Genomic DNA, 27300 nt, shown 5'->3' with positions numbered 1-27300 from the left:
AAAAGATAATATTCACTGATTCCAGTATGCACTGCTAAGTCGTACTCTAATATAAACAGATTTTTATGCCATATTGCCAGTTTCCCCCCAAGATGTTTAACTCATTGATATAAGATGATCTAAATTAAAGAATTCCAGCTACACTTAAAAAGGACAGAAAAACTAATTTCATGGAATGTCTAGACCATCATGAAAAACTCTGTAATTATGTATATTTAACACAATGATTATAACCTATAAACTGGATACAATGCTGAACTGTATCCATAACTAGTCACACACCACACATTTCTCCAATCTTGGTAATGGGCATTTTTCTTAAAATGACATGTCACGTTGATATTCAGGTAACATGGGCTACTTTTTATGATTGTGAAAATAAAAAGCAGAAACAGAAACAATTACACCAAGTAGAACAAGCAGGGCAATCTTGGCTTTTTGGTTTTTCTAACAGGTGCCTGGCTCCTTTGTTAGCTGGATTCTTTTCTTCAGAAGCAAATCAGGGCTTGCAGCGCTGCACGAACCGAGGGTACAAGCACACGTCTCGAATGTGGTACCTATTCAGAATCCACGTGAGGAATCGCTCCAAGCCCAAGCCGTAGCCCCCATGAGGACAGGTGCCATACTTCCTCTGGTAAGTAAAAGGAGAGAGAAGAATGAACGCTCTATGTATGTATTCATTTATTTGGTGGTACTGGGGATTGAACTCGGGGGCATTCTACCTCCCAACTACACCCCCATCCCTTTTGATTTTTTTTTTGTGTGTGTGCACTGGGGATGGAACCCAGGGGCTTTCTACCTCCAAAATACACCCCCAGCCCTATTTTTTATTCTTTATTTTGAAACAGGGTCTCACTGAGTTACAGAGGCTTCACTAAATAGCTGAGGCTGTCTGTGAACTGTGATCCTCCTGTCTCATCCGCCCAGATGCTGGAATTACAAGCGTGTCCCACCACACCTGCCTTCCTTTTGATTTTTGAAACAGGGTCTTATTCACTTGTAGAGGGTCCATTAAGTTACTAAGGATGGCCTCCAACCTAGAATCCTTCTATCTCAGCCTCAAGCACTGGTGTGTGCCACTGAACCCGGCTTACATGCTTAATTTAAAATTTCATCTAGAAAGCTAAGCATGGTGGTGCATGCTTGCAATCCCAGCATTTGGAAGGCTAAAACAGGAGGATCCCAGTTCGTGGACAGTCTCAGCTATATAAGTGAGGCCCTTTGCAACCCAGTGAGACCCGACTTCAAAATAAAAAATATAAAATAGGGCTGGGGATGAACCTTGGAGGTAGATTGCCCCTGGGTTCGATCCCCAGTACCACAAAATAAGTAAATAAATTTCGTCTAGAAAAATTTAAATTTTCTACTGTGAATAGAATTAGCTCATTGTGGATAAAAATTCAATTCAAAGTCAGGCATGGTGGCACATTGTAATCCTAGTACTTGGGAGGCTGAGACAGGAGGATCCAGGTTTGCAGCCAGCCTCAGTTACTTAGTGAGGCCCTCCACAATTTAGTGAGACCCTGTTTCAAAATAAATAAAAAATCAGGCTAGGGGTGAAGCTCGGAGATAGAATGCCCCTGGGTTCAATCCCCAGCACTACATTAAAAAAAAAAAAATCAACTCAAAAAGTCAGGTGTGGAGGATGACCGTTTTGCAGCCAGCTTCAGCTGCTTAGTGAGACCCTGTTTCAAAATAAAGAAAAGTAGGGCTGGGGGTGTGGCTCATGGGTAGAATGCCCCTGGGTTCAATCCCCAATCCCCCTCCCCCAACACATACACACAATATTCAACCCAAAGCCGGGCGAGGTGGTACACACTTGTAATCCCAATACTTGGGAGGCTGAGATAGAAAGATCACAGCAACTTAGCGAGGCCCTGTTTCCAAATAAAAAAAGTAGGTCTGGAGGTGTAGCCCAGAGGTAGAAGGGCCCTGGGTTCCATCCCCAGTACCACAGTATAAAAAAAAAAAAGAAAGAAAGAAAGAAAGAAAGGAAGGAAGGAAGGAAGGAAGGAAGAAAGAAAGAAAGGAAGGAAGGAAGGAAGGAAGGAAGGAAGGAAGGAAGAAAGCAAGCCAGGCATAGTGGCGCACGCTTGCAATCCCTGCGCTTGGGAGGCTGAGACAGAAGGATCGCACGGGTTCAAAGCCAGCCTCGGCTACTTAGTGAGGCTTTCAGCAACTTAGTGAGACCCTGTTTCCAAATAAAAAGGTCTGGGAGTATAGCCCGGAGGTAGAAAGCCTCTGGGTTCCATCCCCAGTACCACCACCAAAAAAAGAAAAAAAAAAAAAAGAAAGAAAAATTTCAACCCATAATCTATATGCCTTCATGAACCACATGTAAGAAATTCAGTATGAAAAATAATCTTCTAAACCAAGTCAAGAACTCTATTTGTCAAAAAAAAAATGAAGAGGACTAGACATTGATAGGATCTAATGATATAGTTTACAAACTGCAGCAATGAGCAAGGCTGGCAGTTAAAGAGGAGTTCAAATATAGGTTGGTCAAAGAGACATTATAATAACCACAAAGTTAAATATACCTCATTCAAATACCAGAGTATACTGGGCATGATGTTGCACCCAGTAACTGAGAATCACAAGTTCACAGCTAGCCCCAGCAACTTAGTGAGACCCTATTTCAAAATAAAATAATAAAAGAGGGCTTGGGATGTAGCTTAGAGGTAGAACGCTCCTGGGTTCCATTCCCAGTAACACAACACAAACAATCAAAACCCAAGGTTCCACTTGGAATTCTCTTCTTAAAAATTTTAGTGTATACAGAACTATTACAATGAAAATAAAATTTTAAATGTTTAAAAAATTGTTTTTACCTGATCTGTATACCAGTAATATGGAGTGGGGTCGATCCCTTCCCGTTTATAACCTGCCAGTATTTCTTCACTGTCCCAGATACGCATCGAGCCTCCCACAATCTCACCAACATTGGGCATCAACACGTCCACCTTTAAATACAAGTAAAAAAATAAGTAAAAGCACCATCACACCGGGCTAGCAGACATGGCATGGCTATAGGGCTTCAATAAAAACTACTATTTTTAAAGGATAATAGTGCTAAAGGAAGCACTATTATCATGCAAAATTCACATACTCAAATTCCCCAACAAAAGCATATTAACCTGAGGAAGAAAAAAGCCCACTTAATTACTGTCATTCTAAATTTTCAATATTTAAATATTCCAAATATTTGTGATCTTATTCCAAATGACAGTCCCCACTCCCTTAAAATCCCAAACTTCTAACAATCCTCTGAATCACAAACTGACAGATTCAGTAAGGCGGGAATCCTCAGGACATCGCTGCATGTAGAAGGACTTGATCGCCACGGGAAATCGACACAGCAAGATTGGTTCATTAATGGTGTCTGTCATCAGTCTCTCAGGAGCTTCTGGGATATCCTGAGGTTAAATAAGACTTCATTAGCATTTATACTCAAAATGCACCAAAGCAGCTTTCAGCCCAGAACCTGGCCTCCCTCCTGGAAATGCAATGAGGTCAAGAATACACACCAATCCATGCACAATGATGTAAGGAATGATTTATACACGTACACACAGCAATTAGGGAACTGTCAAAGGTTCACATCCTCCTTCAGTACATCTTCAAACACCCTACTGTCTCTAAGCTGTGAGTAAACACTACTCAGCTTTTATTCGGTAGCCAGTTTTATCATGCTCTATAGCAAAATGAGGTCTCCTTAGTTTCAAAAGAGAAGGTGAGCCAAGCCTGGTGCCTCATGCTTGTAATTCTAGTACTTGGGAGGCTGAGACAGGAGGATTGCAGGTTCGGGGCCAGCCTCAGCTACTTAGTGAGGCATGCACAACTCAGTGAGACCCTGCTTCAAAAATAAAGAATAGAGCCAGGCGTGGTGGGCACGCTTGTAATCCCTGCGCTTGGGAGGCGGAGATAGGAGCATTGCGCAGGTTCAAAGCCAGCCTTGCTGGCTTAAGAGACCGTTTCCAAATAAAAAAATATATAAAATAGGTCTGGGAGTGTAGCCCGGAGGTAGAAGGGTTTCCAGGAATCCCAGTACCACAAAAAAATTTTAAAAATTAAAAAAAACAAAAAGAACTGGGGTACAGTTGGAGGCAGACTACCCCGGTTCAATCCCCAGTACCACACACACAAAGAGGTCGACGGTGACCAGTGAATATTCAGCCCTACGGCACCATCAGTGTACGCACGGAGCGCGCCTTTAATGATACGCTTCTTTAACTCTCCTGTGACTGCCTATACTTCTTTCCTATTATAATAATTCGGCTATGCCTTCTAATATCAAATCAGTAAGTACAAGCACACCTGAAATAGTTAACCAAGAAATAGTTAGCCAAGGCCATCAGCTTCTCTCTCAGGAGCCTCAGGTAGACCACACCCAAACCCAAGGGAAAACTGAAAACGCTGCCCCTGTAAAAACCTGACTGAGAGGTGGCGGAGAAGGCTGGGGATCTGTTTAGTTAAGATCTGGAAGGGAGCTAAGCGGTGCCCTGACCAGGTGAAGCTGCGGCGGGGCCTGCGCCAGCCGGGGCAGAGGAGAGAAGGGGAAGCCCCGGCTCCTGGCTGGTGTTGCACACACGCTGGCGCTCTGCACAGGACTAAGTTAAGGGAAGAGGGGCCTTGCCACCTCCTGAAAAGCCTGCAGATCACTACTATTCTAGCACCCCACGGGCGGGACAGAAGCCAGGACAGCCCGTGCTGACATGCACGGGGGCTTCGGGGCCGTGGGCCCTGCTAGGCATCTGGCTTGTTTAGCTCCACAACCTTGCCTGGAGGATGTTACCTCCAGAGCCGGGAGCAGGAGCCGTCTGTGACACAGTGGGGCAGGCAGAGGCACACCGGTTCACTCCTGTGCTTTCTACTTGTCACACTGTGAGCATGCCAAAGCATTCAAGTTCAGTTCAAACTGTGCTACTGTGCCACATGAAGTAATGTCACAAGACAAGACAGGCGATTTATACACCTAGCATATTGTTTGTCCTCTCGTAAATGTCTCTTAAACACCGAAACCACATTCTAGTTAGCAGCAACTACTTCCTTTTCACCTATAAAATAACTCGATTTACAAATACTACGCAAAGAACAGTTACACACACAAGACACTCGCCGCGAGTGGTGGCTCACGCTTCGGAGCCAGGCTCAGCTACTTAGCGAGGCTCTCGGCAACTTGGTGAGACCGTTTCCACATAAAAAAGTATAAAATAGGTCTGGAAGTATATCCCGGAGGTAGAAAGCCCCTGGGTCTCACTAAGTAGCTGAGGCTGGCTTCAAACTCAGCGATCCTTCTCTGTCAGCCTCCCAAGCTCTGGGATTACAAGCGTGCACCACCACACCCGGCTCAAAGGAGTTTTAAATCACTGTTCTGAAGGGAATAAATCCCTTTGGAAAGCACCAGATATTTCCAGAAAAACAAAACGAACATATATGTGTATCCACATTCTGCACGAGATCTGAAAGGCTTCACAATCTTCTAGGGCGCCCCTGCTTGGCTGGAAGGCCGGGAGTGTCGTTTACAAGCAGAGGCTGAGGGAGGCCCACGAAGGAGGAAAAGAAATGAAAGGTGGTGTGTGAAGGAAAGTACAAACGCGCTAGTGTTAGTGGAGCACTGCAGAAAAGGCGGGTTCCAAGGACCACGGAGCGGAGCAGCTCGGCTACTGCCGTAGAGGTCAGCAGTGTGTCCGCAGTCACCGCCCTCCCGCTAACACCCGCGAAGCGAGGAGGAGAAGGACGGCCTACCTCTCCGAACTCATAGAAAGTCCCATCGTCCTTCTTTATGTTGTGTTCTTTGAGCCACACAATAGCGTCTGAGTAGTTCATCCGTTTGAAAGGACGTTTAGGGGGCTTGAAGTTCTATAGTACAAAGGAAAAATACAGCATAAAGGGCCGCAACACCAAAATGTTCATTAACAAGAAAAACTACTCACCATGATTATAAAATACTACTTCAAACTAGGAAATAATGTGAACATCCCGAAAACTGAAAGCCTATGAACTTCCTCTTACGTAAGTTGAAATATTTTGCAGTTACTGGTGATGACTGCGAGCAGATTTGGGGCTTCAAAATATCAGTCACTTATTGCAGCCAACAAACCATCAAAACTACAAAGCCACTGTCATCCACAAACGGATTATAATTTTCTTAAAGTATTTTTTTGATTGGTGTATAATTTTCATTTCACGTCCATAAGACACTCCACCTACCGGGTTGAGGTCATACACTATGCTGGCCGCAGGTGACTTCAGGACTCTGTCCACCACATCACAGACCAGGTCCTCCAGGCGGTTGAGGAGATCCTCAAAGGTCAAGAACGGGCACTCGGCTTCCACATGGGTGTATCTGGAGAGCAAGACGCTGGCTTAGAGTCGCTCTTCGTCTTATTTTGGCGAGGGAGGATACTGGGAATTGAACCCAGGGGCATTCTACTTGCGATCCTCTTGTCTCACCTCCCAGTTCCTGGGATTACAGGTGTGTGCCGCCTTGCCTGGCAATTGCTCTTCTTTTACACTGTGTTTCTCAAGCAAAGATTGTGACACTGGGAAACTACTCAGAAAAGTGAAATTCCAACACTCTGACCAATTCCCAACTCTGCAAATGAGCTTTGGATACCGTTCTGGTGTGCATGTATGTGTGTGTGTTACTGGGGGTAGAATCTAGGGGCAATCTACCTCTGAGCTACACCCCCCCAAGCCCTTTTCATGTTTTTGCTCTGAGACAGGGTCTCACTAGGCTGCCGAGAGTCTTGCTAAATCACTGAGGATGGTCTTGAACCTCCGCTCCTCTTGTCTCAGCCTCCCGAGTACTGGGATTACAGGCATGAGCCACTGTGCTTAGGCGTGGCCCTCTTGACTAATAATTCCTTGTTTATTCCTTAACACACAAAGGATCAAGGCTAAGTGTAAAAAAAAAAAAAGTGGAGCTTAACTGTGGCCTAAAAGAGAAACTTAACATTTCTCCCATTACCCTCATAATCCACTAATTTTTTTTATAGAGACATCAGTTACCTATATAACGATTTTCTTTTTAAAGATATTTAAAAACAACAACAACAACAAAAAACCAATCGCATACTCAGACAGGTGCCTTCGGGTTCTGGACTGCTCCGCTCTGTAGGACTGTGCGATACAGAACACGTCTCCGAGGGCTGGGATGCAGGTCTCCAGGTACAACTGCGAGGACTGGGTCAGAAATGCCTCTTCCCCAAAATAGTCCAGCTTGAAGAGCGTGGAGCCGCCTTCTACCTGCGTCTGCACCAAGGTCGGAGGAGTAACCTATTCACAGGGGAAGGAGGAGCAAACAGAGCGGGGCGTGAGCACCCCCTGCCCTGCGAGCTCCCCAAGAGCAGAGGGCGCTGCGGGCCACCGCTGAGCAACGCGCTTACTTCGCAGTAGCCCCTGTCGAAGAAGTGGTCGCGGAAGCACCTGGTGACCACGGAGCGCGCCCTGAGGATCTTGGACATGTTTTCCCCTCGGATCATCATGTGCCTGTTGTTGAGCTGGACGTCGACGTCGGACTCCTCATTGATCAGGTTATCAGCTCCTCCAGCCGGGGCCAAGCCCACGAGCTCCCAGAAGTCACAGCTCAGCTCGTGGCCGCCCGGAGCCTTTGTTCAGAAGGGGATTGGGAAGAAAAGTCAGCAGGGGGACGTTTCACTCCATGTGCCGTGTTTCGGTAAGCTGACACTACCTCCCTCCTGCTTTTATTTTTGTACTAGGGATGGCAGGCAAAGGCATTCTCTGAGCTACATCCCCAGCCCTTTTGAAATATATATACTTTTTGGTACTGGGGATTGAACCCGGGAACATTCTACCTCTGAGTTACACCCTCGGTCATTTTTATTTTTTAAACAGGGTCTTGCTAAGTTGCTCAAGGTCTCACTAAGTTGCTGAAATTGATGTGGAACTTGCAATCGTCCTGTCTCAGCCTCCCAAGAACTAGGATTGTAGGTGTGTACCACTACTCCCTTTTTATTCTGGGACAGGGTCTTGCTAAGTTGCCCAGGCTGACCTGGAACTTGAGATCTCCTATTTCAACCTCCCAAGTTGCTGGGATTACAGGCATGTACCACCAGCTTACATTTAAGATTTCCTTCAGAGTAAATAAATACACATACATGTTTAATAGAAAAGTACAAGCCAGAAGATAAACTATAATTTATTAACTGGGGTAGCTAGAAACTGCTATTAACATTTCAGTGTATCTTTCTACTCTTTGCCCAGTAATTTAACATATTTATCCACACTAAAAAACTTAAATGCAATGATTTTATTAAAAGTGGTTAATCTTTGGGATATATATAGAAAAAATTCAAATTCTCCCCTAATAGACTAAAAGAAATTCTTTTTTTTTTTTTTTTTGTTTTGTCTTGCTTTATTTTTGAGCGGTGCTAGGGATGAAACCCATGGGGGCATTCTTCCTCCCAGCTACATCCCCAACCCGTGTGTGTGTGTGTGTGTGTGTGTGTATGCTACTGGGGATGGAACCCAGGGGCTTTCTACCTTCAGGCTACACTCCCAGACCTATTTTATATTTTTATTTGGAAACAGGGTCTCTTAAGCCAGCAAGGCTGGCTTCGAACCTGTGCGACCCTCCTGTCTCCGGCTCCCAAGGTGGGGATTACAAGCATGTGCCACCACGCCCAGCTATTTTATTCTTTATTTTGAAACAGGGTCTCACTGAGTTGCAAGGGCCTCACTAAGTAGCTGAGGCTGTCCGCGAACCAGGAGGTACTGGGATTACAAGTACTGGAATTACAAGCATGCATCACCACGCCAGCTTTATCCTTTGCCTCCCAAATATTGGGATTACTAGCGTGAACCACCACACCTGGCTTAGCAATTCATTTATTTATTTGTTTGTTTATTTTTGGTACAAAGGATAGAAGCCATGGGTATTCTACCTTTGAGCTATACCCCCAGCCCTATTTTTATTTGGAAACAGGGTCTTGCTAGGTTGATGAGAGTCATTATTTTCGGAGGCTGTCCTTAAACTTGTGATCCTTCTATCTCAGCCTCCCAAGTACAGGGATTACTACAAGCTTGGGCCATTGCAGCCCACTAGCAAATTTTTTTTTTTTTTTGGTAGAACTGGAAATTGATCCCATGGGCATTCTACCTCCGGGCTAAACCCCCAGCTCCATTTGTTTATTCTTTATTTTGAAACAGGGTCTAAGTTGTGGAAGACCTCACGAAGTTGCTGAGACTGGCTGCGAACCTACAATCCTCCTATCTCAGCCTCCCAAATACTGAGATTAAAGCAGGTGCTACCACACCCAGCTAGCCATTCATTTAAAATATCATGCATCACAGCCTCAGCAAGACGTGAGACTCTCAGCGACCGAGCAAGACCCTGTTTCCAAATAAGAAGTAAAAGTGGCCTGCGGGTGTACCTTGGAGGTAGAAGGTAGAATGCATCTGGGCTTAATTCTCAGTACCACACACAAAAAGGGCACATATTATAGGATGTATAACTGGACAGTAAGTAACTATGACAACCACTTCGTTTTGTAATCACATTACTTCCAAGGAACACTTGGTGAACTTGAAGATATTCTTCCTTTTTTGGCATTTGCAGTGTTTTATGTTGCAATGGCTCATACGGCCCCACCCTGGTTCCCTGGAATCCCAGCACTCCTTCCTCCCCTCCAGTAGAGGATGACTCTCCACCAGCCCTGGCCTAAATTCAAGTGAGAGAGAGAGAGTGTGTGTGTGAGTGTGTGTGTGTGTGTGTGTTTACCGGGAATTGAACCCAGGAGCATTCTACCTCTGAGCTACATCCCATGTGTGTGTGTGTGTGTGTGTGTGTGTGTGAGAGTGTGTATGTGTTTTACTGGGGATTAAACCCAGGAGCATTCTACCTCTGAGCTACATCCCCATCCCTATTCTTCTTTATTTTCAAACAGAATCTAAAGTAGCTGAGGCGGGCCACAAACCTGCAATCCACCTGTCTCAGGATTACAAGGATATACCGCCACACCCAGCTCAGATATACATTTTTATAAAGAGCTTTTTTTTTACATGAACCCCGTGACACCATGCTTGTAATATAATCCAAATACTTAGGAGACTGAGACAGGAGGATCACAGGTTCAAGGACATCCTCAGCAAGTGGTGAGATTCTTGTCAACCTAGTAAAATCTGTTTCAAAATAAAGGACAGGAAGAAAGGAAGACAGGAAGGGAGGGAGGGAGGGAGGAGCTGGGAGTGTGGCTCAGAGGTAGGATTCTCCTGAATTCAATCCTTAGTACCACACACACAGACACACAAAAAATCTTCTTGATCAGGACCGCTTGCTCCCTCTGGTGGTTAATATTACACTTGTTTTGTTTTCTTTCTGAGGCAATAATTAACCATAGTCTCCCCCCCCCCCCACCCCCAGTACTGAACCCCGGGCCATTTTACCTCTGAGCTATACCCCCAACCCCATTTTTAAATTTTGAAACAGGGTCTCACTAAGTAGCCGAGGCTGGTTGCAAACCTGCGCTCCTCCTGTCTCAGCCTCCCAAGTGCTGAGATTGCAAGCGTGTGCCACCACGCCGGGCGAGTAACCATAGTTATTTGAACCATAACTAACCAACATGAAACTGTAATCAAAGGTTATGTACGTTTGATAAAGAAATAAATGTCTCTATGAATATCAGGGATGTATTTAATTTTTTTAAACAAGGCTTTCCAATTTCTGGTCAGAAAGTTTGAGGTTTATAGTATTGTTTTTTTGTTTTCTAAAAATGTTCAGGCAGGTTGAGAAGGCTGTATTTCCATGTAGCTCAGTTATCCCTACACCCACAGGAAGTGGCTACATCATAGCGCATGAGGGCTACTCAGGATGTCTGTAAGGCTGGACATCCCCGAGCTCTCTTATCATATGAATTGCACAATGGTTTGAGTTTCTGTCCCCTTCAAAAGGCAGGGCAAGCTGGGTGTGGTGGTGACTCTCGGCAACATAGCGAGACTCTGTTTTAAAACAAAAAAATAAGCCAGGCATGCTGGTACATGCTTGTAATCCCGTACTTGGGAGGCTGAGACAGGAGGATCGCAGGTTCAAAGCCAGCCTTGGCAACTGTGCAAGCCTCTCAGCAACCTAGTGAGACTCTGCTTCCAGATAAGAAATAAGATCAGGCTAGGGGTGTAGCTAGGAGGTAGAATGCCTCTGAGCTCCATCCAAAAGGAAGGAAGGAAATAAAAATAAATCAAAAGGGCTGGGGATATAGCTCAGAGGCAGAATGCCCCAAGGTTCAATCGCAAGTCTCACACACACACACACACACACACACACACACACACACACACACACACGAGATAACATTTAAATACCATTGCAAGCAGGGCGTGGTGAGCAGTGGGGCACGTCTACTATTCTAGTATTTGGGAGCCTGAGACAGGAAGATTGATCACAGACTTGAGGACAGCCTCTCAGAAGTCTCTCGGCAACCTAGCAAGACCCTGTTTCAAAATTAAAAAATAAAATAGACCTGGGAGTACAGTCCGGAGGTAGCACGCGTCTGAGCTCACTCACCAGTAATACCCCACACGGACCCACTGCACCAATGCTGGGAGGCGGGGCTTGATGGGAGGAGTTTCTGTATTAAGGGTTCTGCCCACATAAAGAGATTAATGTCACTTTCTTGGGAGTGAGTTTCTAGGCTGCGGTTGCTGTAAAGGGAGCCCAGCCGCGTCCTGTTTCTATCTGGTGCACATCGTCCCACCATGTTATGACATACAAATAAGGCCCGCACCATGCAGCCCTCAGTCCTGGATCTCCCAGGCTCCAGAAATATGAGGAAAAAAAATTTTTTTTTTTGGTAATGGGGACTGAACTCAGGGACATTCTACCTCTTGAGTTACACCGCCGGCCCTATTTTATTTTCTATTTGGAAATAGGGTCGCACTAGTTGCAGAGGTCCTTACTAAGTTGCTGAGGCTGTCCACAAACCTACCATCCTCCTGGCTCAGCCTCCTAAGTACAGGGATTACAAGTGTGCACCACGAAGCCTGGCTGAGAAGTAACTTCTTCTTTACAAATTACCCAATCTGTGGTTTTTGTTACAGAAACAAGAAATGAACTAAGACAAGATGCACAGTGTACATATTTCACTGGAAAAAGAAAGATACAGTAAGCTTACAAGTTCTTCACATTTATGTATTTATATGCCAAACACCAGGAGTGTAAGTAAAGACACTGGCGATCAAACTAGCTCCTATCGCTGCTCCAGGGCCAGCCCGATCCACTTACCTGCTTGCCCTTTGGGGTAAGCTTCAGCGTCCCGTACACTGCAACGCTACTCTCCGTGGACAACACCACTCCGTTGTAACACTGACACTTTAGAAGACAAAGTTCAGATTAAGATATTAACAATAGAAGACTCCAGTAACATATAAACAATTAGGGGTTATTTACAAACAAGTTATCTGGTTCAAATACTAGTACAATACACAATGAGACTGCCGTCAAATTTTTAGTATTAATAGAGTAGCTACTTTTATGGGAAGCAGAAACTTACTAATAATGCCATGTGCCACATGACTTTTCTATCAATAGTGGACCACACACAACAGTCATCCCTGAAGACGGCATCACTAATGACATCACAGCTATTTTGCTCTGTATAAGTACACTCAACATTCACAACAAAATTGCCAGAATGCGATCCTATCATTAAGCGATATGTGACTGTGCAGTCAGGGAATATATATGCAAGTCCCCACCTGACACACAGAGACAAGGGTAAAAGACTCCAGCCCCCATCACTTAAAAAAATAACATCAATTAAAATTTTTTTCCAATCCTTTTTTTCTGCAATACTAGGGATTAAACCTAGGGGCATTCTACCTCTGAGCTACAACCCCAGCCCTATTTTTTTATTCTTTTTTTTTTTGCGGGTCTGGGGATGGAACCCAGAGGCATTTGACCTCCGAGCCACACCCCCTGCCCAATTTTTTATTCTTTATTTTGAAACAGGGTCTCACTGAGTTGTGGAAGGCCTCACTAAGTAGCTGAGGCTGTCCACGAACCGCAATCCTCCGGCCTCAGCCTCCCCATTGCTGGGATTACAAGCGTGCGCCACCACGCCGGCTTATATTCTTTACTGTGAAACAGGGTCTCACTAAGTTGCAAAGGGCCTAAATAGCTCATGCTGGTTGCGAACCTGTGATCCTCTTGTCTCAGCCTCCCAAGGTCAGGGATTACAGGCCTGGCCACCGTGCCCTGCTTTCCAAATCTATTTTAAACAAGAGACAGAGCCCATCTACCCTTCTTAAAGTCATTGAGAGAAAGCTACAGAGAAGTTGGGTTTGTTGGCATGTGCCTATAATCTCAGCACCTTGGGAGGCTGAGGTAGGAGAACCTCAATTTGGAGGCCAGTCTGGGCAACTTAATGAGACTATCTCAAATATTAAAAAGGGTCAGGTGTGGTGCAGCATGCCTGTAAGCCCAGTGCTTGGGAGGCTAAGATAGGAGGATCCCAGGTTTAAGGACAGCATTAGCAAGTAGTAAGACTATCAGCAACCTAGTAAGACCCTGGTTTTCAATAGAAATAAAATAGGTTATAGCTATTTTATATTTTTAGAATATATTTATATCCTATAAATATACTTATATTTCATAGAATATTTTATCAAATGGTTTATATTTTATAGGTTATAGCTATTTTATGAACTTGGACAAAATGTCCAAGTTCAATTTCTAGTGCCACACACACAAAAAAAAAACAATAATAACTAAGAAGGGCTGAGAATGTTACTCAGTGTTAGAGTGCTCTTGAGCAGCAGCCCCAATACTGTAAGGGAAAAAAGCAGAATGATGGCTCTGTTACAGACTGAGATTCCTAAGCCATACTAACTAAATGCAGGAATGGAGAGTTCTTTGGCTCTTCATTCAAATAAAAAAATTGTAAAAAAAAAAAAAAACCATTATAAGTCATTTAGGAACCAGGCATGTTGGTGCATACTTGTAATCCTAGTACTTGGGAGGGTGACACAGGAGGGTCACAGGAATAAGGCTTGTGGTGTAGCTCAGAGGTAGAATACCCCTGGGTTCAAACCCTACCAGAAAGAAAAAAAAATCACTTGGAGAATCTCATGAGTTATTAGATAATATTCTGAGGTTCTGTGAAGAGCTGCATACAAAAGCTTATTTAAATGGAATGATGACGCCCGTGGGAATAACAGAATAAGACTGGCTGCACACTGGTAGTTACTGACGCTGGGATAAGGATTTCTTCAACTGTCCATTCTCTTCTATGTTAGGAACTTTCTAGAATAAAAACTTTTCCCCATAACTTAATTAAGAAATTAAAAAAATGTTTTAAGCCGGGCTTGGTGGTGCATGTTTGTAATCCCAGTACTTGGGAAGCTGAAACAGATGGACTGCGGTTCATGGCCAGCCTCAGCTGCTTAGTGAGGCCCTCTGCAACTTATGACAGCCTGTTTCAAAATTAAGAATAAAAAATATGGCTGAGGGTGTAGCTGAAGGCATAGAACGCCTGTGGGTCCCATCCCCAGTACTAGAAAAAAAAAAAAAAAAAAAAAGAAATTAAAAAATGTATAGTATAGCCGGGCGTGGTGGCGCACACTTGTAATCCCCACGCTTGGAAGGCGAAGACAGGAGGATCGCGCTGGTTCAAAGCCAGCCTCGCTGGCTTAAGAGACCCTGTTTCCAAATAAAAAATATAAAAAATAGGCCTGAAAGTGTAGCCTGAAGGTAGAAGGGTTTCCAGGAATCCCAGTACCACCAAAAAAATTAAAAAATGTATAGTATAGAAGATCGCATTTTTTTTTAAGAATTTTTTTTGTGTGTGGTACTGGGCATAGAACCCAGGGGCATTCTACCTCAAAGCTGCACCACCAGCCCTATTTTTTATTCTTTATTATTTTGAAACAGGGTCTCACTGAGTTGCAAAGGGCCTCATTAAGTAGCCGAGGCTGGCCGAGAACCATGATCCTCCTGTCTCAGCCTCCCAAATGCTGGGATTACAAGCATGCACCACCACACCCGGCTCAAGATCACATTTTGACATATGTATTAATAATGCACAAAATGAAGGTTTAAAATATGCATATAGATCCTAAGATACCCCAAATTAACAATAAAGGAATCGCCTAAGAAAAAAAGGTACTTTTCAACCATATAGAACACTTACCAAATCATCCGACAGGACACACTGAAGAAAACCTGTACCATCCCGCAACACCAGAAACATTAAATTCTTTCCTAAAAATTAGAAACAGAAATTTAGGCAGACTGATCTCAAGGGGCTGGAAAGCACCTTTTCTTAATTTCATCTTACATAAAAAAACACCCAAAATTAAGTTCAAACCTCCCGTGGGGCCCCTTATCTTTGAAGTACCCACGTGTGACACTGCCACACAGCACTAGACACGTTGTGCTCACACTGTACGGAACTGTTAAGTCACACGTGACTGTCGCCATCCGCAAGGCCATGGGCAGAAAGATGGAGGTGCAACGTCTTAGTCAACCGAGGCCCCTGCGTTGCCAGCCCAGCCCCGCACGCAGGTGCAGGCGCAGGCGCAGGCACAGAAGCACTTTTTAAAAAAATTTATGTTCTATTTCTTTTCATTTACAATAAAAAAAAAGATTTACAATAAAAATACATATTATACAATAATAAAAAGATAAAGAAGGGCCAAGAGAGCAGCAGAATACAATTGCACTCTAAGGGTCACCTAGGTAGGGCCAAGTGTCAGATTAGACTCTGACCTTCCTATGTAGTATACCCAGTTTTTCATTAACTAATTAAAATTCAATCTGACAAGTATTTCCTGCACCCCTCCTATTCACTATAGTTGCTACTGCAAGTAAGACAGTACTTAACTTTTAAACTTTCAATAGCCATTTTAATGGAACAAATTAGCCAGGCGTGGTGGCGCATGCTTGTAATCCCAATATGTGGGAAGCTGAGATAGGAGGATCAAAGGTTGCAGGACAGCCTCAGCAACTTAGCAAGAACAAGAGCCAGGCGTGGTGGCACACACTTGTAATCCCCGCGCTTGGGAGGCTGAGACAGGAAGATCACACAGGTTCGAAGCCAGCCTTAGCTACTGAGTGAGGCTCTCAGCAACTTAGTGAGACCCTGTTTCCAAATAAAGTATAAAATAGGTCTGGGAGTATAGCCCGGATGTAGAAATGCCTTGGGTTCCACTCCCAGTACCACCACCAAAAAAAGAAAAGAAAAAAAATCCCATTTCAAAACAAAAAAGGACAGCAGGTGTAGCTCGGAGGTGAAATACCTCTGGGTTCTATCATATTACAACAAAATTAATAAGCAAATTAATAAACAGGAACATAGTTAGGATTTAAATCACTATCTCCTTTTAAAAAAAATTTTTAAGCCGGGCGTGGTGGCACACGCTTGTAATCCCCGCGCTTGGAAGGCTGAGACAGGAGGATCGTGCAGGTTCGAAGCCAGCCTCAGCTACTTAGTGAGGCTCTCAGCAACTTAGTGAGACCCTGTTTCCAAATAAAATATAAAATAGGTCTGGGAGTATAGCCTGGAGGTGGAAAGCCTCTGAGTACCACCCCCAGTACCACCAAAAAAGAAAAAAAAAATTTTAATTAACCCAAGTAAATATTCTTATGTTCTTTTTCATCTAACACCAGTGTTGCTTAATTAAAAACAGGGGGGGAAAAAACCTTAAACGACTCACCTTGCCTACGTAGCCGGTGGACCCAGCCAAACACCTTCACTCTTTGGCCTCGATAGCCTTCCAACGCATGAATCTTCACCTGTCAAAGTAAATACTTAATCAATCACATCATGTATCACATACCAATGTTACCACTAATATCAAATGGATAGTAATAAAGTGTTAAAAATAAAAAATAATGCAAAACTGCAGCCAGCTACTCTACTTCAGGTTACAACAAAAAATTCCACCAAGTCGGGCGTGGTGGCACACACTTGTAATCCCTGCACTTGGGAGGCTGGGACAGGAGGATCGCACAGGTTCAAAGCCAGCCTCACTACTTAGTGGGGCTCTCAGCAACTTAGTGAGACTATTTCCAAATAAAATATAAAATAGGTATGGGAGTATAGCGCAGAGGTAGAGGGCCCCCGGGTTTCATCCCCAGTACCACACACACACACCAAAAAAAAAAAAAAAAAAAAAAAAAAAAAAAAAAAATTCACCATACTGAAGTGGGTTATAGCCACGTGTGGTTGCCTATACCTGTAATCCCAGCACTTGGAAGGCTGAGACAGGAGGACTGCAGGCTTGAAGCCAGCCTCAGCAACTTAGTGAGACCCTGTTTCAAAACACAAGATAAAAAGTGTGCCAGCCATGGTGGCACACGCTTGTATTCCCAGTACTTGGGAGGCTGAGACACAGGTTTGTGGCCAGCCTCAGCTACTTTTGAAGCCCTCTGAAACTCAGTGAGACCCTGTTTCAAAATAAAGATAAAGCCGGGCGTGGTGGCGCACGCTTGTAATCCCCGCGCTTGGGAGGCAGAGACAGGAGGATCGCGAAGGTTCGAAGCCAGCCGCGCGCGCTGGCTTAGGAGACCCTGTTTCCAAAATGAAAATGTAAAAATAGGTCTGGGAGTGTAGTCCAGAGGTAGAAGGGCTTCCAGGAACCCCAGTACCACACACACAAAAAAATAAATAAATAAATAAATAAAATAAAAATAAAATAAAATAAAGATAAAACAGAGCTGGGGGTATAGCTCAGAGTAGAATGCCCCTGGGTTCAAATCCCAGTACTGCAAAAAATTAAAATAAAAAGTGCTGAGGATGTAGCTCAGAGGGAAAATGCCTTTGGGTTCAATCCCCAGTAAACACACACACACACACACACACACACACACACACACACACACACACCTTTTAATATTATTTTCTTAGTGCAAAACTGATAACAGAGACACCCGAAAAACTTTAGATACTGCTATAGAAGTAGTTATTTCAATTTGTCCTAAGTGGAGTCCCTGCTCCCCAGTATGGCTACAAGCCGAGCTCCAACAGAGCCTTCTACAGCTGCCCCACCTCTCAACACGCTCTGGGACTTGGAAGCTAACAAAGGCTTTTGTTGGAAAGATGAAGAACAAAGATGAACGGAGGAGGTGGAAGGTGAACACGGCCATCCCTAAGGAAGTAGGAGAAATAGCCAGTTCACCAGCAAGGCCACTGGCAACCACACCATGCCCTTCACACTCCAACACATCTGCCTGGGTTCTGGAAAGAGCAGGAGGAATGAGAAGAATGGACCCAGTCCCATGAGTCATAAGCACTTGTTTTTTTTTTTTTTTTCCCCCAGTACCGGGGATTGAACCCAGGAGAATTCCTCTGAGCTACACCCCCAGTCCTATTTTTTATTCTTTATTTTGAAACAGAGTCTCACTAGGTTGCAGAGACCTCACTAAGTAGCTGAGGCTGGTCACAAACCTGTGATTCTCCTGTCTCAGCCTCCCTAGTAATGGGATTACAAGCATGTGCTACTATATCTGGATACATTTTTTTTTTCTATTTAAAAAGCACAGAATAGCTGGGTGTGGTGGCGCACGCTTGTAATCCCCACGCTTGGGAGGCAGAGACAGGATCGCGCAGGTTCGAAGCTAGCCTCGCTGGCTTAAGAGACCCTGTTTCCAAATATAAAATAGGTCTGAGAGTGTGGCCCGGAGGTAGAAGGAAGGGTTCCATCCCCAGTACCACCAAAACCCCCAAAAAAACAAAAAAAACAAAAAACACAGAATGAGCCAGGCGTGGTGGCACACGCTTGCAATCCCAATATTTGGGAGGCTGAGACAGGAGGATCAAGGTTTGCAGACAGCCTCAGCTACTACTTAGTGAGGCCCTTTGCAACTCGGTGAGACCCTGTTTCAAAATAAAGAATAAAAAATAGGGCTGAGGGTATAGCTCAAAGGTAGAATGCCCCTGGCTTCCATCCCCAGTACACCCCCCAAAAAGAAAAAAGAAAAAAACCACAGAATGTACAATTATAATGCACCAGTGAAAAATTTTTTTAAAAACTTTACTAAAGCTGGGTGAAGTGATATGTACATGTAATACTAGTACTTACAGGCTAAAACAGGAGGACTGCAGGTTCAAGGCTAGCCTCAGCAACTTCGTGCGACTATTTCGATATAAAAAAAACAAAACAGGGCTGGAGGGTATAGATCCGAGGTAGAATGCCCCTGGATTCAATCTCCAGTGCCAAAAAATAAATTTAAGAAATTTAATTTTTATAAAAGAAAAAAGCCGGGCGTGGTGGTGCATGCCTGTAATCTCAGCATTTGGGAGGCTGAGACCGGAGCATCACGGTTTGCGGACAGCCTCAGCTACTTAGTGAAGCCCTCCGCAACTTAGTGAGACCATTTCAAAGAATAAAAAAAAATAGGGCAGGGGGTATAGCTCAGAGGTTGAATGCCCCTGGGTTCCATTCCCAAACACGCAAAGAAAAAAAAAAAAAAAAAAGAAAAAAGAAAGAGGAAGGAGAAGGGAAAGGGAAAGAAAAAAGAAGGAAGAGATAAAAACTCATGATTTTCCACTTCCTTGTTTCATCTTATGGTGTCAGCTCGGTAGCACAGCCGCCTGTGGGTTCCAGGTCAGCTAGAGTTCAGCCAGAACATGCGATTACTAAGCTCTGCATTAAAATGAACCTCTAAAGAATCAGCCTCGCCGTGCATGGTGGCGCACGCTTGTAATCCCTGCACTTGGGAGGCTGAGACAGAAGGATCAAAACCAGCCTCAGCTACTTAGTGAGGCTCTCAGCAATGTAGTGAGACCCTGTTCCCAAATAAAATATAAAAAAAGGTCTGGGAGTATAGCCCGGAGGTAGAAAGCCTCTGGGTTCCACCCCCAGTACCACCTAAATAAATAAATAAAATAAAATAAAAAGAATCAGCCTCATCATTCTAATACGCTGTTTCTCTCTATCCCTTCTAATAGGACAGAACACCAATGGAAAGTGACGAACTGCGCGCACGCCCCTCAAACCCAGAAAGAACGGCCCGCCGCCCGTCCCCGACCAGGGGATGACATCACACGTACGCATCTGGGCTCCGGCAGACTTGGGTCATTAGTAATCGTAATCTTCTTCGCTTCTTCCAAGTTCTTTTCTCTTCTCAAATTATCTTCTGCCTAATTGTAAGAATAAAGCGACTGGTCAGCGCAGCTCCCGGCACCCTGCCTTTAAAGATGCCACAGCGGCAAACTGCCTGCTCACCTCTTTCTTGTCCCGGGACTCGTTCTTCATCTGCTCCTTGTGCCACATCTTCCTGATGTTCTTCATCTGCGATTTAGAAATGACGTCCCACCTCTGCAGAGAAAGACACACACGTCATTTCTTCAAGACCTCTAGGTCCTAACGAAAACTAAGCCTCAAAATAGAGTCCTGCGCGGGTTCTGATTCGCCCTACCTCATTTTCTTTTTGTGAGTCGACATAGATGGTAGGAAATGGTTCTTTTCCTACTGTCATCAAAGCCTTGGGTAGAGAAAGAAAGAGAAAAAAGAATTCCTTTAGCGTTTTATAATACCTGAAAATAGCACTTCAATTATGAAACAACTTCACCAATTTAGAACATTGTCAAGAGTCAAAAAGAGTCAAGAAGAAAGCAGCCAGGCGTGGTGGTGCAAGCCTGGAATCCCAGCATTTGGGAGGCTGAGATGGGAAGGCCACGGTTTGAGGCTAGCCTCAGCTACTACTTAGTGAGGTCCTTTGCAACTCAGTGGGACCCAGGTTCAAAATAAAGAATCAAAAATAGGGCTGGGGGTGTAGCTTGGAGGTAGAATGCCCCAGGGTTCCATTCCTAGTAACACACACACACACACACACACACACACACACACACACACACACACAGCCTCCAACAGCTAAAGCTGACACTGCACCACAGGGGGCACCTGCTCGCTGCACGGGGTAAAGGTCCTAGGACCAGGACAAGCAGATAAGAAACAGCTGATCTTAAGTGGCCCCAGGGACACAACAGAACCGCTCCTGGCAAAAGCCAACTGCGAACGACATCTACGAGGCTGCTGCGTAAGAATCAAGGGAGGGAGAGGAGACATTCTCCAACTCAGTAATGGCGACGCACACAGAGGGCTAAAGGCCTATGACCTGAGAGACTACTGGAGACTGCCTCCTTCACCAGCGCTAAGGCACACCAGGCACTGCTGTGCTACACATCACTTCCTAGTCTATAGCTCATGTGTTTTTGAAAAAAGAATTGAACGTAAAGATGAATATTTACAAACTGCTTCAAACCAGCTTTCTTCCCTTCTGATTTTCTTTCCTTACCGGTGAGTGAACCCAGAGGCATTCTACCTCTGTGCTACACCCCCAGCCCTTTATAATTTTGAAACAGCATCTCGCTAAGTTGCTAAGGCTGTCTTCAAAACCTGTGACCCTCCTGTCTCAGCGTCCAAAGCACTGGGATTACAGGCATGTGCCACCACACCCGGCTGAAATATACTTTCAATATCTCTCTCAAGTTAATAAGTTAAACAGAAAGTGAAACAAATTATCCTGGTGAAAGATCTGAAGCTTACAAAAACTAACCTTTTCTAAAAGGACATCAGTTCCAACTCAGTGACTCCTACAGAGAAGGAACCTGGATCTTTTGAAAAGATCCATGAGAGTTCATCTGCCGTGTGTGTTTGTGTGTGTGTGTGTGTGTGTGTGTGTGTGTGTGTGTGTGTGTTACTAGAGCTTGAACGCAGGGGCTTTTTACCCCTGAGAAACACCCCAGCTCCATTGTATTTTTTAGTTTGAAACAGAATCTAAGCTACCGAGGGTCCCACTAAGTTGCCAAGGCTGGCTGTGGACCCGGGATCCTCCTGTCTCAGCCTCCCAAGTACTTGGATTACGAGTGTGCGCCGCCATGCCTGGCTGGGAGTTCATCTAGAAAGATGAACAGTTAAACATCAGAGGAATACAGTCACACGCAGCTTCCTATTTTAGTCAGTAATGGCCGACACACCCTAGTCTCCACGTGGCCGTCGTCGCTGTGAGTCTGCTCTCGCCATCCCTGTGGTTAGGCAGAGCCGCCTGCACTTGCAGGTCATTCACAACTCACTCCCTGACAGTCTACACCAATCCCTCTTTTTATATTGCTGAAGTTGAAGAGTCAAATGTATTCCTCAAATCAGAATGGCAAAACTTTTGCTAAGTGACATCCTGCAGAGCTTCCTCTGAACAAAGTTGTCATTTTTTTTTTTTTTTTGCAGTACCTCTAAGCTACACCCCTAGCCCTATATTTTATTCTTTATTTTGAAACAGGGTCTCAATGAGTTGCAAATGGCCTCAGTAAGTAGTAGCTGAGGCTACCCGAGAACCACGATCCTCCTGCCTCAGCCTGCCGAATGCTGGGATTACAAGTCTGAGCCACCACGCCTGGCTTTTTTTGAGTTATTAGTTTTGAAGAATCACAGAGAGACTCCCAAAAAGGAGGAAGACTTGCCTCCAAGAGCTAAAAAATAAGGGCCATGCCTGACATACCAAAGCATAACTGTCTGACTCCCAGCTTAGGAGGGATCCCAGCATTCCTGCTCAACAGGTATGACCGTGGCTACCCAGAGGGGGTGTCCTGGGCCACACCTTCACCTGACGGGATTACTCATCGTACACCACGTGGAGTCCAAGCTCTCAGAGAACCCTTTGATCTCATTTGGCTTTCCATAAAATTCTGCTTCGAAAGAATGTGCTAACTCCATGGAAGGATTCTGGAAATAACAGCATATGTCAATAAACTGGCATTTTAGTTTCCAGCTTCAGATGCATGAATTGGCTCTGAGAAATGGGTCCATCTTTGATACACTGATGTAAGTCAGGTCTTTGAGTCTCAAGGATCAGGATGACAGTGGGACTGTAGCAAAAATTTACCCGAGGAGTGATCTGGATATGAGCTCAGTGTCACTAAAGAAAGATAATTTTCATTTTTACACAATTTGTGAAAACCAGCAACCTGACTCACTGGAGAGGAAAAATACCAATAGGCAAAGCTTTGTGGTTAAAAAAAAAAAGAAAGAAAGGAAAGAAGGTACCCACAGACATCCATTTTACATGTTCAAAGAACTTAAGGTTTTCATCATAACATTTTGACATTTTGCGCGTATGTGGCGGTGGGGTACTGAGGATTGAATCCAGGGGCATTCTATCTCTGAGCTACAATCCCAGCCCAATTTCATTTTTTCATTTTGAAACAGGGTCTCACTAAGTCATAGAGGCTGCAATCCTCCTGTCTCAGCCTCCCAAGTACTGAGATTACATATGAACATCACCGTAGCCAGCTTCATCTTTTAACAGTCTTAAAGCTACATTATCTGCATACATTACATACATTCTTAAAAATTTTTCTTTTAAAACCTAGTGCTTTGCCGGGCGTGGTGGCGCACGCTTGTAACCCCAGCATTCGGGAGGCTGAGACCTGGAGGATCGCGGTTGGCGGGCAGCCTCAGCTACTTAGTGAGGCCCTCTGCAGCTCAGTGAGACCTGGTTTCAAAATAAAGAATAAAAAAATAGGGCAGGAGGTGTAGCTCGGAGGTCAAATGCCTGAGTTCCATCCCTAGACCCGCAAAAAAATAAAAATAAAAACCTAGTGCTTTAAGCCAGGCACAGTGGCGCATGCTTGTAATCCCAGCATTGGGAGGCTGAGACAGGAGGATGATGGGTTCACAGCCAGCCTCAGCTACTTAGTGAGGCCCTTTGTAACTCAGTGAGGCCCTGTTTCAATATAAAGAATAAAAAGTAGGACTGGGGTGTAGCTCAGAGGTAGAATGCCCATGGCTCCATCCCCAGTAACACACACACACACACACACACACACACACACACACACACACACACACACGTGCTTTAGTAGAACACAGTGGTATGCATCTATACTCTCAGCAATCCAGGAGGCTGAGGCAGGAGGGCAGCTTGAGTCCATGAATTCGAGGCTAGGCTGGGAAACACAGCAAGATGCCATGTTCAGGTCTGGATCTAGAAGGTCACCCAAAGGTTCCGTGTTATAGGCTTGGACCCCATGCAGTCATGTTCAGAGGTGGGGCTTCCGAGTAGTCATGGATCGAGGGGGCTCTTGCCTAATCCAAGGATTAACCCATCCTGGCCGACTGGCCTATGAGGAAGTGTTGAAAATACAGGAAGTGATCCCTACATGGAAGGAGCGGGTGGGCGGGTGTGTGCAGTGGAGACTAAACAATGCCTGACCCCTTCCCCTCCCTCTGCTTCCCGGCTGTGCTGACCAGATTCCCTGATGCGCCCTTACCACCCAGGCCTCATCTCTGGCCCAAAGCAAGGAGCCAGCTGACCAGAGTCTGAAACCACGAGCCAAAACACATCCTTCCTCTTTGAAATTGCTTATGTCGGGGCTTTTGGTTACAGCAATGAAAGGCCGACTTGACACATCTTACATGAAACAAAACCAAAAGTCTATCTTGACGAGTCACGTAATCATTGAGCTGTTTTCCCGATGAAGACACACTACCTTCAGGCCTGTTTTAAACGGTTTCTCCTTGGTTCCATCTCCTGTAGCATCATTTCCTTCCCGATCTGAGACATACAGCTCTGCTGTTGACAAAAACGAGAATACGTTACTTGTTTGGCCAATAACTCTCGGTCACTTTATAATGTAACTACTTTACCCATAAATTTATCTTTGGGAACAAAATAAGCATATAATTAGTAAAAAATTACTGCAGTCAGAAAGAAGTTAACATAATTATTTCCCCACTTTCCTATTTCAAGGAAAGCTGAGCCAGGCATGGTGACGCGCACCTGTAAGCCTGGAATCCGAGCATATGGGAAGCTGAGACAGGAGGATCCTAAGTTTAAGAAAAGCCTCAGTAAATAGTGAGACTCAACAAGCTAGCGAGACCATTTAAAAATAAAAAATAGGAGCTGGGCATAGCGGCACACACTTGCCATCCCAGTACATGGGAAGCTGAGGCAGAAGGACGCAGGTTCATGGCCAGCCCGAGCTACTAAGGATCTCCACAACTTAGTGAGACTGTTTCAAAAAGAATAAAAATGGGGCTGGAGGTATAGCTCAGACGTAGAATGCCTCTGGGTTCAATCCCCAGTTCTTCAAAAAAAAAAAAAATTTTTTTTTCTAAATAAATAAAATATGCTGGGTGTGGTAGCACATGTTTGTAATCCCAGTTCTTAGGAGGCTGAGACAGGAGATTCACACGGGTTCAAAGCCAGCCTCAGCTATTTAGTGAGGCTCTCAGCAACTTAGTGAGACCCTGTTTCCAAATAAAATATAAAATGGGTCTGGGAGTATTGGCCATAAGTAGAAGGCCCCTGGTTCCATCAAGAGTACCACACACAAAAAAAATATGTCTGGGAGTATAGCTCAGAGATGGAATGCCCTTGGCTTCAATCCCCAATACTGCAAAATAAATAAATAAAATAGGGCTGGGAGTGTAGCTCAGAACTACAATACCTCTGGGTTCAATCCTTAGTACTGCAAAAATAAAAAATAAAAAAATTTAAAAACAAAAAATAAAACAGGGCCGGGTATATAGCTTAGAGGTAGAATGTTTCTGGGTCCAATCCTCAGTACCACACACACAAAAAAAGATATTCATCTCCTAAATTAGACTCTCAAATTAAACTTTTTTTTTTTTTTGCAGTACTGGTGATTGAACCCAGGGGCATTCTACCTTCAAGCTATTTTTTAATTCTATAGTCCCAGCCCTATTTTTTACTCTTTATTGTGAAATAGAGTCTAACTAAGTTACAGGGGGGCCTCACTAAGTAGCTGGGGCTGGTCTTGAACCTCAGTCTCCCAAGTATTGAGATTACAAATGTGCGCCACCATGCATTGAGATTACAAATGTGCGCCACCATGCCCGGCTTCAAATAAACTTTTTGATCACTTTAACTTGTTACAGTACTTCTACTTGAGTACCCAACAATAAAGAAAGGGAGTTTAAGGTGGCCAGACCCAGATCCTGTCCGCAGTATTTTAAGTCCTGGGGAATTTCCTCAACCCTTTTGTACTTATCTGTTAACAAAATGGGGAAACAATATCCATCTTGAAAGGTCGTACAGCAGGTAAATTAAACATCCCAATGCCATGGCAGAGAGAGCAAATGTGGGGGGTTTTGGTACTAGGGATTGAACCCAGAGGCAGTCTACCTCTGGGCTACATCCAGAGGTAGTTTTATTTTTATTTTGAAGCATGATCTCACTAAGTTGCTGAGGCCGTCCTCGAACCTGTGATCATCCCGTGTCAGCCTAAGTACTTGGATTATAGGCATGCTCCGGAATGCCCTGCTACAGAGAGTAAATTTAAAAATCAGTTCCAGCCGGGCGTGGTGGCACACGCTTGTAATCCCTGCGCTTGGGAGGCTGAAACAGGAGGATCACACGGTTCGAAGCCAGCCTCAGCTACTTAGTGAGATCCTGTTTCCAAATAAAATAGAAAATGGGTCTGGGAGTATAGCCCGGAGGTAGAAAGCCTCTGGATTCCACCTCCAAAAAAAAAAAAAAAAAAAATCAGTTCCATCTGGCCTTCCAAAGAAACCGAAACTGTGGAATTGTACAAACTGAAACTGAACAAATCAGCCCAGATCTCCTAAACTATTTTTCTTCTACTGAAAATCTCAGTACAAACCGGGCGTGGCAGCGCAAACTTGTAATTCCAGGAGTCGGGAGGCTGAGTCAGGAAAATCGGAGGTTCGAGGCCAGTTTCACCAAGTGAGTGAGACCTTGTTTCAAACTAAAAAATTAAAAAGGAAAATCAGGCCGGGGGTGTAGCTTAGAGATAGAATGTCCCTGGGTTCAATTCCCTCCACCCCACCCCCAATCTCAGCACAAAAATGAGGCTGTGCGGCCGGGTGCGGTGGCGCAAGTCTACGATTCCAGTCCTTGGGAGGCCGAGACAGGAGGATCGTGGGTTACGCGAACTTCCTGAGACCCTGTTTCAAAAGAAAGAATAAAAGGTATGGCTGGAGGTTTAGCTTGGAGGTAGAATGCCCCAGGTACAATCCCCAGTACCGGAAATAAAAAAAAGCAAGAGGCTGTGCGAAAGAGAATCAATTCTGATTAAGTCCCTTCCTGAAGATCTGTTGAAGAGCTGCCTGTTTGGGGCCGCCGCCCCCGTTCCGCCGGGGCAGGACCGATGGCCGCGGCAGCCGGGGCGCGCAGGGCTCGGGACGCGCGGCCCGGGCGCGGAGGGCCGCCCGCGCGGGTCCAGCGCCTTCCTCCTCCGCTCGCTCCTCATTCCAAACTGAGCGGGGAGCGGCCGCCGTGCGCCCGCCGAGGGGCCGCCGAGGCCGACCGCACTCACCCAGCACCATCCCTTGAGTCGCCCTGGTCACCTCCAAAGACAT

At 44.9% G+C, this 27300-nt stretch overlaps 1 protein-coding gene across 1 annotated transcript; it reads right to left on the bottom strand.

The window, feature by feature from the left end:
* Positions 1-499: 499 nt before the first annotated feature.
* On the bottom strand, positions 500-27300 carry NARS1 (asparaginyl-tRNA synthetase 1; the record flags this gene model as incomplete). The annotated part of the gene is made up of 15 exons (XM_080714298.1): positions 500-631; positions 2832-2963; positions 3285-3416; positions 5749-5862; positions 6214-6349; positions 7082-7281; positions 7392-7613; positions 12242-12328; positions 15147-15217; positions 16672-16750; positions 20010-20099; positions 20185-20277; positions 20378-20443; positions 24447-24529; positions 27258-27300. 15 exons carry the CDS (start codon positions 27298-27300, stop codon positions 500-502), a joined length of 1680 nt encoding a protein of 559 aa, XP_080570424.1.

This window comes from Muscardinus avellanarius (genome assembly GCF_963383645.1).
Source record: "Muscardinus avellanarius genome assembly, chromosome: 17".
Lineage (NCBI taxonomy): Eukaryota > Metazoa > Chordata > Mammalia > Rodentia > Gliridae > Muscardinus > Muscardinus avellanarius.
The sequence above is the reverse complement of the archived record's forward strand: the minus strand, read 5'-3'. Positions and strand labels throughout refer to the sequence as shown.